The following is a 12083-nucleotide window of genomic DNA, read 5'->3' on the forward strand; positions in this document are numbered from 1 at the left end:
ATCAGAGCTATGCCCCACCATACACTGCACAGGTCTTTTTAATAAGATGCTAACATTTGAGGATTGTGTTTCATTGCTGTAAGCCTAATTGAATCTAAAACAAAATTCTGCACATAATTCAAACCCCAGAGTTTCCTAAAACCACATCTTTGTATCTATGTGCAGTATTTGTCTATATGTATCTATACGTACACACATATACATGTGTATTTACAGACAAACAAATTACAAAATAAGTATTACATAGTCATCATGAGCAAATGACTCAAGAGTCATAACCTAGAAAAACAGGTCCCAGCACGATGATGTCTGAATCTTAATGCTCATCCCATCTTTGTTCATGACTCACTAATCAGCTCAGCTCACTAAGTCCCTTACCCAGACCTGATCCCGTCATCTGTCAGTTAAAAATCATTGTAATATCTTATCCTTATAAAATGCCTTTCTTCCAAGAAGATCAAAGCAAATGAAAGCTTCTTTTATTTAGCTCTCATTATTACTCCAGTGACATGTACATGTCAGGTAAATTATTCACATCTGATCAACTGAGAAAAGGAGGGGAGTGGGGGAGAGATGGGAGGGAGAGTACCCAATGGGACAGTGTTAAAGAAATGTCCAAAACTCATCATCTCTCTCATTGTTGTTCTCTGCTACCTGTCTACCTCCTGCCATGATAAAGATATTGTGTGCTTTCATCATTTAAACATCTTTTTGCAAACACTCACAATCTCTATTTTTAAAAAAGTTTACTGATCATCAGCCAAATTATAACAACATGGATTTTACCTATAACTCTTAACTTTCATAACATCTATTTAAGCAACCTTCACAATTCAGCAACCTCTATAGCAGTAATTGAATGTCACAAGCCAATGGAATTGAATACAAACTCCTCACACTTCTTTTATTTCTGTTAAAAATGGCTAAACTCAGATGTCACATCCTCATGGCTCATGAATTAATGGAAGTACAATGTGCGGAGACTCTTGCACAGAGTGAGCCTACCAATCTTACGCTGAGCCCTCCACATCTCCCTGCCACACCACATCCCCACTCTTCACTACCCTCCTGAGAGTAGAGAAGAGTATTTGTGCAAAGTACTGACCTGAAGATGAATGATAGAACAAAAGTTACTTTGCTTCTGGAACTCTGAAAGTGATTATTTTTGTATACTCACAAAACACAATCATTTTCTAAAGTCCTTATCAAGCTAATCATAAGCAAGCTTGACCAATGCCCCAGGAGTGAATATTCAGAAAGCAATAGTACAGTGATAATATAGAAATTTTGATAATGGGTCTGCCCATGAAAAAAACTGGAAAATTTTTTTACATTTTTCATAATTTCAATACAAACAATAGCAGACAAAATAGCTGCAAAATTGTAAGTAAAATAAATTAGGGCAGCAATTACAATAGCTTTTCTGGTGAGAAAATTGAATTTCTAGGCCTATTTGTTATCTAAACTCTGAAAAAACACAACAGGCATGTGGCATATGTTTGCACCAATGGCACCCACTAGGCCAAAGGGATTTATTACTTTGCATGAAAGCCACTGGTAGGATGCAGTGGTTTCTCATTACACCTATAGCTGAATTTGTCATTTTCTCCCATGACAGCAGATTCCTTTCCAGGAAGGAAAAGATCAGAACCCATCAGAGCTGCTCCTCTTACTGTGTCTGTCAATCATTATTCCATAGGTCCCCTTGACCTTCCTCCCTGCTTGGAGAATAAAGGATGACTTCCCCTGTTAAATGACTCTCTGGATATGTGAGCCATACTTGCAAAATTTGGAAAGTGAGGGGACAGGAATTGCATTTTTAAAACATATCTCACAACAGAGAAAGTAATCTCTTAATAGTATTTTTTCATATTGATTCACCTAGAGAGGCACAGGAATTTGACAGACACCATGGCAGGACTCTAGAGCCCATGAAGCCAGTCTTTATGTTACTGAAATGAGATGGTTTTAAGATTTGCAAAGGAGTTCAGTCTCCATCAGCACACGAAGATTTAACAATTTAGGACAGCCACTACGATTGAAGGATTTGAGTAATATATGAAGCTTGTACAAAAAAATGCAACTATCCTGGCACAAGTGATTAGACAATGGTGTGGTTGGGATAACAATATTGTAAATCACACATTCACAGGATAAAGTAGCTCAATTGCAACTGCTTTTGGGTTTTTAGTTAAGAGTGACAGATTTCCAAGACACCTGGTCCCTAGATGAATTGCATGCTGTGATTCAATTTTTAAACTCAAAAATGGTTTCTGCTATATCAACTTATCATAACCTGTCAGAGTTTATAGTGAAAATTCTTCCATTTTATAAAAGATATGACAATCCATTTCATATCAAAACAATTCCAGGGGTTGGGGTTGTAACTCATTTGGTAGAGTGTTTGCCTAGCATATGAGAGGCACTGGGTTTGATACTCAGCACCACATTAAAATAAGGGTATTTTGTGTCCAAAAAATATAATAATATTTAAAAAAAGAGAGAGATGATACTCAAAACAATTCCAATGTGTGACTAGCCCTATAAAGCAAGTTAAAAAATGAAGATCATATTTTTAACTTGACCTTAATAAAACATGTGTTTCTTCTCTATAAACTATTGGGCTCAATAAGATATTATCTTTTAAAAATATCTCTAAGATGTATTTTAAATATATTTAGCAGTGAAAAGAAAATTAAATCAGTTTCTCAAAAAGAACTTATGTTCATTTATTTCATATTTAACTGGTGATGATATGATCATTAATGTTTTTCATTATTAGATCCTGGTGTCAGAGGATATAAAAAAATAATCTTCAAATAAATCTATCAACCAGAATATAGACTCCGATCATCTGATGAAAGAACACTCTGCAAAATAAGAAAATGCCTAGAGAACAAGACTTAAAATATGGAAAAAAAATTAACTATCACAGTATCCACTTTTCAAGGGCAAACGGTAAATTAGAAGCCAAGGATCACAGTCTCTTCTGACTCCAAGCTCCAGTGCTTTCTGCAATCTGACCTTGAAGTTTTTCTATAAGTAATTAGCTGTCTAAAAACCGGCCTACCAGATCATGCCTTGGTTGAAGATCAGAGCCAGGACGTTGCCACTGATGTCAAATTCGGTGTAGGAAGGCTAGAGGAGACACAGGTGTTCATGGGATTAGCATTTCAAATGGTGAAAATCAAACAGCAAGGTTGTGCATAGGCACAACTAAGCTCTCAACTACCTTCCCTCAGTGACAACTACAGAACAATCAGTGGAATACGTAAAATAATAGCAAAGTAACCTTTTTAACACAGTGAGATTGATTTTAAAAGGCTCTCAGCCCTACAAAAGTATGGTCATATGTGCTCTTATACCCTGCTGGTAGAACTCAAAACTGTAGCAAATTTTTAGAAAAATGGTTTTATCACACACATTAAAAGCTTGAAAAATCTGATTTGCTTGGACCCTGTAAGTCTACTTCTGGGAATCTGTCTTATAAATGCTGATAATTTTAACAAGGAATGATGAAACCATTTAAGTGTCCAACATTGCCTGAGTGAACACCATATGTCTGTACTATGATATTTTGATGCAGTTAATTACAATCATTGTAAACAATATTTATACATGAATGAAAACTATGCTGGAATGTTAAACAAAAACATATACTATTATATGTTCATTACTTTTAATAAACTCTATATGAAACTGCAAATAGAGAAGAAACTGGAAAGTAATTAGTGAAATATTAGTAGTTTATAGGAGGATGATGGACTATGATTTTTATTTTCTTTTTTCAGTTTCATGTATCTAACAAATTCTTTAACAAAAATTTGAATTAATTTTACAATTTTTTAAAAAATGCAGAAAAAGAATAAGAAGTTCAAGAATTTACTGAACTCAGTGTATGGTCTTTATATCCTATATAATCCTATCTCTCATCGCAGGGCAGCAGCACCAGGAGGTTCACTGTGTCTAGGAATCACCACCAGGACCAAAGTGGGTACCTCCAGGAGAGTAGCATATCCAAGGACTTCCTGGTGACAGATGAGGCATCCCAGCAGGAAAGTGTCTATCAATGCAGTTAGTGCTAATTAAAAACAGCAATGAAACTATCTCCTATTTAATTTGAGATAGAGAATTAGGAGACTAATTGGTAGCAAGAGAGTAGGAGAGCAGTCAATATAAAGTGAGAGGGCCAAAAAGACCTTCAGAGAGGGGACTGTTACAGAATGAAAGGACTCTAGCAGTGCCCCAGATTCTAAATCTGCAGACGTGCATTAGTCCATACACATCCCTGTGATAACTCCCTCCCTAGCACACGCGCACACCCACATGTGCAAGAGCACACAACCTGAGAGAATATCTGTAATTTTTTCCCAAGAACTCAAGAACATACTGGCAAGAAGAGAAAATAGATCTCTGACTTGGGATCCCAACAAAATTACCCTCAAATTTCAAGTGCTCCTAAAGCCAAACCTCAATTTCATCTACTTCCCCCAAAGGCAGCAGCATTTTTCCTATTCAATTGAAAGGTATAAGTTATCTGCCTTGTAACAGATTTAGGAAATAAATAGCCAGTGTGTCATCATAAGAATGGTTAAGTCTCAGGAGGATTGAAAGTTCAAAGCTAGCCTCAGCAAAAGCCAGGCGCTAAGCAACTCAGTGAGACCCTGTCTCTAAATAAAATACAAAATGGTGATGTGGCTCAGTGGTCAAGTGGCCCTGAGTTCAATCCCTGGTCAAAAAAAAAAAAAAATGGTTAAGTCTCAAAATTAAATGATGATATGATAATAATAGAACAATAAATATTGAATAGGACAAAGATGACCTGGATAATTTCAACATAAATTCAATCAAGATACATGTGAAGTATTTAACCTAGTTAGCTTGTTTCCTAGAAGCATAATGTCTGCAGGATGCAAATGATTTGGTTGATGGTTTTTGTTCTAAAATTAACAATGAAAAGAAACGTTTCCCTTCAAAAATAAAAATGAACTGCTGCTTAACAGGAGAATCAGTCCTTTTGTGGGAGCACTCTGCTTTGGATCATCTATACTCTTCTAGGGTCCTGTGTGACCACACAATACATTTGAAAAATGCTTAATCAAGTGGCCAGTGCCATCTGTAGCCTCAGAGCATTTCTCTGTTTCATCTCAAAATTAAATCTTCAACTTTGTCCTCCTTAGAATGGTGTCATGATACAGCCTGCTTATCTACTGAACATGGGAAGACTCAACTTTTTGAGGGGTTGTTTTCTTTCCTCTCTCACAAACACATAAACCTCTTGAAGGTCATTTCAGATTAAATATTTCATAACAAGTTGACCAAAATGTATTTAGGACACCCTGGGTATCCCTGGCCTCATATTGTTTGTAGCAGAAACAGCTGGAGGAATAAAACCTTGATATCTAAATTGACCTGATGAAGAAAGGATTCAGGGTGGCTCTGTGCTCCAAGTGGTCTTGTGGAACAAGTCTATTACCCGAGTATTAGACTTTGCCCCAGTATTTCCTAGCCAAGTGAGCTGGGCCAGTCACTTTAGGCCTTAGTTTCCATAAAGATAAATTAATAAAATGAACTAGATGGGGATGTTGGCATGCTGTGGTCTATGAACCTAATCTGGACTGCCACCTGTTTTTATAAATAATTTTTATTGTAACACAGCTATATTCATCCATCCATACGTTGTCTGTGCCCACTTTCAATTGAAACAATAGAGTTGATTGGTTGCAACAGAAACCACATAGCTTTCAAAAGGTAAAACACTTCCTTTTTGATTCTTTGCAGAAAGAAAGTTTACCAACCTCGGAACTATGTAATTTCTAAGATCCCTTTCTCATCTAAAATCTGTTATTGATTAAAAATTACAGTTATTAAAAAATTCCTTCTCTGTGAACATATCAGAATTTTAATTTAACACTTTATGTATTAAACACAGAAAACCCAATTCCAAAAATTAAATATACATTAGAAGGCCAAAAAAACCCACATATATACATATAAATTCAATGTTTGAAACATGAAATTATATTTTAAAATATTAAAGCAATACTTCAATAAATATAAATTAATTTATTCAATGGCCTCTAAAATAGAAAAAAAAAAAAAAAAACCTTAAAGATAAATGATGCTGAGGGTGGTGGAACAAGTTTTCTTGAAACCTGAGATAATAAAATGAGAAAAGCATAATGAACTCCCTAATGGCTATTCATCCCTGCCACGATTGTTGGAAGCACAGAAGAACTCATTTAGATTTAGGAGAAGGTCCATCGTAGTCAAGGGATTAGGAATGATTTATTTTTATTTTAGACCTTTGTTTTTGGTGGGATAGTCAGCCATCTCCCCAGAGGGAAGAGATATATGGTGCTTATTGAACTAAAAATCCTGGGGAGTTCCATAGTCCCCCTGAAAGTTTAGTTATTTGGAGCAGATTGCCAACCTATGGATATTGTGAAATGTAATTCAAGATCTCAGAGTGGATTAATTCTGTCTTTGCAATGACCTGCTGACCTTTTTCACACAAATCTCAATTTCCAAAGACAGATCATTCTGCTTGGAGCAGCAGGCTGACCTAGGCTGTGGCTCCAGAGCAGCAGTTCTCAAATGTGGTCTCCAGACCAGAGTCAGCAGTATCACCTGAGAAGTTGAAAGAAAAATTAATTCTTGGGCCCTGCCTAGAGATGCCCAATCAGAAATGCTATATTTTCCTGGTTCATCAGGGACTCTGATGCATGCTTAAATTTGAGAACCGCTAATATAAGACAAATCCTAGCCTCAGCTACTAGGATGATTCTGACTTAGAGTTCTGCACTTCCACCGTAGTTGACAGTAGGATCCTGTTAACTGCATGCAGGTGGGTTCTATCCACGGATTCAAGTGGAACTTCAATAAAAGCCTATCTAGGGTTAAGCATGACAGTGAAAACATGGTGGAGATCTGGTTGATGGTTTTGAAGTTGATCAGACTTGGGTTTAAGGCCTAAACCTACCACTGGCCAGGCTATGTATGTTTGACAAATTATTTAACATTCTCTAAGCCTCAGTTTACTGTAAAGTAGGAATAATAGTACCTACCTTATAGCATTGTTGGTATGTTTCCATGGAATAATATATGTAATGTACTTATAATATTTCTGACACATGTAATACTATTTAATATGACTGGGAATTCACTTGGATGGTCTGTCAATCATATGTCTCTTCTGCATGAATAAACTTGAGCCTCTTCATCTGCTCTTGAGAAAAATCTCCTATATTTTCTATTTATATAAGTTGAGCAAGAATCACCTTAAGCATTCAACTGTGAAAAAGGTGGTAAGTTTATTCAACATGCTGTCATCCCATGCCCTGCATTCTATTCTGTTTCTTCTTGGGTATTCTCTATTTACTTTATTGATAAGTTCTGCAGTTTGTGTCTGTGACAATTTAAATTTTATTGAATTGTTAAGAAAAACATGAAGATTTTACAAGAGGCCTCATCCTGGACTGAATCAGAGCAGTTAAAATTCCTCCTGAGAACAAATCATTGAACTCCCCAAAAGTCAGCAGACTCTTTAGAAACACTGAGAACTACCATGTGCAGAGAAGCCTTGGGAATAGTAACTTGCAGTACATAAGCTAATAATCTACTTCATACAAATAATTTTCCCATCTCAGTTTATCTTCATAGATTTTCTCTGATAATACTTTGGTCATAAATTTTGACTGGAAAAATATATGGGATCATTTTCAACCCCACCTACTCAGATGGAACAGGATATAATCCAATATATTTAATAAAATGTTTTTGTTGAGAAATATACTTTATTGTCCTTACTTATTCTCTGTCTGCATAAACTTATGAACCTCACTTCAATTCAAATAATCAATTTTTTTATTTGTAAAATACAAGCATTATGGATTACTATGTCAAAATTCAGTCCAACTTTAGCATTCTATGGGTCTCTGAATCTAATGGTGAAGTCTGAGAGTTTAATTTTTACAGAGGTTGTTGCAATAAAAGACAGTAGGTTTTTAAAATGGCACTTTAGAAGCAAAAAATTCAACATAAGGAAATGTACAGGAAATACTTTATGTATACCTCCATGATTTACCTATGAAGATATTTATCTATATCAACATAATTAAATGCTATCATAACAATTATTATAACAACAAAACAGACACAGTTCAGCTGACAAATTTAAAAACTGATTAAATATAGTAAGTCCATATGTAGATTATCATACAAAAATTTTAAAAAGTATATTATGGGGGCCTGGGATTGTAGCTCAGTGGTAGAGTGCACACTTAGCATGAGCAAGGCCATGGGTGCCATCTGCAGCACCAAAAAAAGTGGGTAAGATGTTATAAAAGAGTAGTGAATCACATGAGAAAATGATTAATGTTGAGTGCCAAAAGGTAGGTAAACAAATTATCTGTTTCTCTGTATACACACATACATATTACATATACAAGTACATATGTGTGCACATTTTTTAAATCTATAATAATATACTTTAAAATATAGTACTTGTTTTTCTACACATAAATAATATTAATGTTACTTGATTGACATAAATCAAATAATATCATTAGTGTTGAGATTATCTTCTATTTTTATTTTTCTACTTAGTTTTATCACATTTTTCAAATTTTCTGCAATGAACTCACATTATTTTTGGAATTCAGGAAGACAAAGAAACAACAACAACAACAACTATATATATATATATATATATATATATATATATATATATATATATATATATATAGGTTGTGACTGAAATGGCTATATTTTTCTCTTTATTTCTGAAAGGATTCTTGAGTATCTCCTCTGCCCATCTCAGATTCTCCTTCCCTTCATGACAGGTACTTTATGAACCATACCGTCAACTAGTAGACCTAGGAGAACAGCAGAGAAACATTCTCATCAACCTCTTCTCCAAAACAGCCCTAGCTCACACATCTGCACTGCTCACACTTTCCAACTCTGGGGCCTTACACTTGTCTCTCTGCTAGGACTGCTTTTCCTCCATCTCTTGAAATTCTAAGCATACTTTGAGACGCCATTTGAATGCCTCCCCTATAATGTCTTTGTATTTCTACTGAAGCACACCTCCTCTTTCCCCCGTCTCCTTCCCCCTGCTGGCCCCTATCTCTTTCTGTCTCCCCACTGTCTCCAAAATCCCAGGGCGTAGTATTTACCTTTTTATGCCCTTTATTGATATTGAAAGCTTGCAATGTGAAAGAGCAATGGAGTATTAGGGACAAGAGAATGAATATCTACCCTCTGTGGACAGCAAACTCTCAACCCTGCCATTTCTCCCTATGGAGAATATGGATTGAATATTGCCAGGTCTTCCAAAATGTCAAAAAAAAAAAAAAAAGCAAGAAGTACAAAGTCTTTAAGTATTAGCATGTAAAAAGGCAAAAACAACAGGAACACTGAGCAGATCAAACAAAAACCAATATCTGCTATTTGAATCTAGCCTGCAGTCCCAAGTTCACAACATCTCTGTAGGCTACATCTCTACACCTCCATGTTCTCTCATCACCTAGCACAGAAGTTGCCCATAAGTTTGCTCCTGGTAGGCAGTAAACAGAGTGAGCTCTCCTCTTGTGGGGTCAATGACGATAGGATCCATGTCAAAGATACATCATCCAATGTATCTTTAATATTTTAAAACTTGTTTTGATTTTGAGCTTTTCTCCAAAGAGCCTTCCAAAGGTAACATGAGAGAAAATTCTTTCTCTGTGACCTAAAACAGAAACTTGTTTCCTGTACTTTGTACTAACCCAAGAGCACTGTCAGCGCTTAATAAATAATAAATTATAGTCATTTAATTACAGCTTTTATGCATCCAGGTCATGTTATATTGACTTCATATTTGCAGTCAAATTTTCTGCCACTTAAGAAGAAAACAGCAAGGGATAAAAGGCAAATAAAAGCCAGGCAATGGTCTAGGAAAAGAAATAGCAAATTTTATGTCTGCCTCAGAAGAGCTGAATCAGGAAAGGAAAATAGAAATGAACCAATGCCAGCTAAATACCTCATAGCAAGGGCTGGAAAAGCAACACACCAGCATCCTGGATCCATAGCATTACCTCACTATTGCTCACCGAAGAGCATTACCTAACTACTTTTAGACCATCTGAGGAGGTACTTCCACTTGCAATGGATGTGATAGCAATGACCTAATGAAAGGCAGTGTCTCAAAGTCAGATAGCCAGAGGATCTAGCCTGGAGTCTTTGAAAACAGCCTTCAATATAGGCTAGTCCAGAGATTGGAGGGTATGAAATAGAAGGCAGATCAGCTATAAAGAACTCATTCACTGGTGAGCACAGAAGCATCTCTGGCTCCAGAACCCTAATCCAGAATTGACTCCATGAGCACATCCCTGGGAGGAGGCACAGTCTGTCAACAGCTAGGGATGCCCTGGAGGTAGAAGTTCAACAGTCAACCAGTCAGTCACACAAGATGCCTACTGCAGGATTAGCATGGTTCAAATAACAGAGGTCAAGGGTTGTGTCTGATAGTTTTCTTTCAAAAAGAGGAAGACAGATAATAAGCACATTTTTAAAAAGGGAATGCCAAATAGTTGTACAATTTATGAATAAATGAAAGAGCACATTGTAATACAGATTGCCTAATGGGCCACGTTAGAGTGGATGGTCAAAGAAGAGCTCTGAGGAGGTGAACTATTAGCTGAGTCCTTGGTAATAAAAAGAAACCAACTGTGTGAAGCTATAAAGTAACAGTAAGCCTTGAGAGAGAAACAGCAAGAACAAATGCAAGGACCGTCTTGTGTTTGAGCACAAAAAAGGCAGCTGAGGCCTGTGGACTTTACAAAGCAAGAGCAAAAGTGGTAGCAAATGAGCTCAGAAAGAAAAGCAGCAGGTCATATAGGATACTGAAGGCCCTAGAGAGGGATTTGGAATTCATTCAAAGTGCTTACAAAACAACTGGAGGATTTTAAGCGCATGGGTACTACCAATTCCCCAGGTCATATTTCCCAGCATTAATGAAGACAGTTTCATTGGCAAGAGGGACAGTGGAAACCTGGTGCTGTGTTAGGCTACAGAACTACTATGCTATGCTGCTTCCCTTAAACTTGTGGGGGACTTAGTGTTGAGCATAGAGGGAAAGTTGGTAATTGAGTCAGCACTAGTGAGCTCAGATAAACCCATACCATTGTTTCAGGAATAGAAGCTGCCCCTGCAGGATTCCAGCTCCACCTACCAGCACCCTGTGCTGGATGAATCCAGTCTTCTTAAAACTGCCACAGTCCCCTGTTGGTGACTCTGTCAAACTATTACTAGATCATGAGCTTTATGAAGCAAACACCAAATGTACTGAGTTCTTTTAGCCCCCAGTTTACGGCACAGTAACTGGCACCTAATAATGATCCAGTAGTACAGTAGAATGTAAAAAAATAGATAGAATGTGAAGCTGATAGCCATCATGCCCTGCTTCAGGAAACACACCAGCTTTGTTCAAGGAGACAGGGATGACTATGGGCCTAGATTTCCTGAGTTCAACATTTTGACTGCCACGTCATGGTCCATTACGTTAGCTATCTTGTGCTGACTTCATTTCAATATTAGAAACCACGTTACTGAGTCTGATCTCTTCTGAGTTAGGACAGTGTTCACCAGCCTTTATTTATTGATATCTAAAAAGGTGATCTCACCTATCAAACTGTGAAGTGTATGAAAGAAAAAAGTGTAGAAAAGAAAAATCTGAAAAAAATTAGTATCTTACTTACATATCCATATTCCAAATCCCAGCACCAGCAGTAATTGCAAAACCTTACAAAACATGCCCTGAGAAAGTCACCGATGAGAATTGTGACATAAGTCGTCAGAACATCAGAAACGGTGAGTCGCACGAATTCCTGTTGGGACATTATTTGTATTAAAATACTCATTTCAATCTCAGATGATCTTCGTGTTGGCATCAAATTGTCATGTTTCTAGAACATTATTGGTTTGCAGACTGCAATTAATGGTAAAAGAAAAAATAACTTCTAGGTATATCTAGTAAATTAAAAGTGTTTCATCTTTATTTTGATAGTCTAAAAATAATTATTCCTCATCCCCAAATCAAT

At 36.5% G+C, this 12083-nt stretch overlaps 1 protein-coding gene across 1 annotated transcript in view; it reads right to left on the minus strand.

Annotated features, from left to right (window-relative positions):
- The window catches only part of Tmc1 (transmembrane channel like 1), a 186377-nt gene that overhangs the window by 20425 nt on the left and 153869 nt on the right, over positions 1–12083 (minus strand). The window contains exons 14-15 of the mRNA XM_071600427.1: positions 11742–11870; positions 3071–3138 (exon numbers count right to left, since the gene is read on the minus strand). Of these exons, the coding sequence (XP_071456528.1) occupies positions 3071–3138; positions 11742–11870 (197 nt within the window). The remainder of the gene's footprint in view (positions 1–3070; positions 3139–11741; positions 11871–12083) is intronic.

Source organism: Marmota flaviventris, chromosome 13 (genome assembly GCF_047511675.1).
Source record: "Marmota flaviventris isolate mMarFla1 chromosome 13, mMarFla1.hap1, whole genome shotgun sequence".
NCBI lineage: Eukaryota > Metazoa > Chordata > Mammalia > Rodentia > Sciuridae > Marmota > Marmota flaviventris.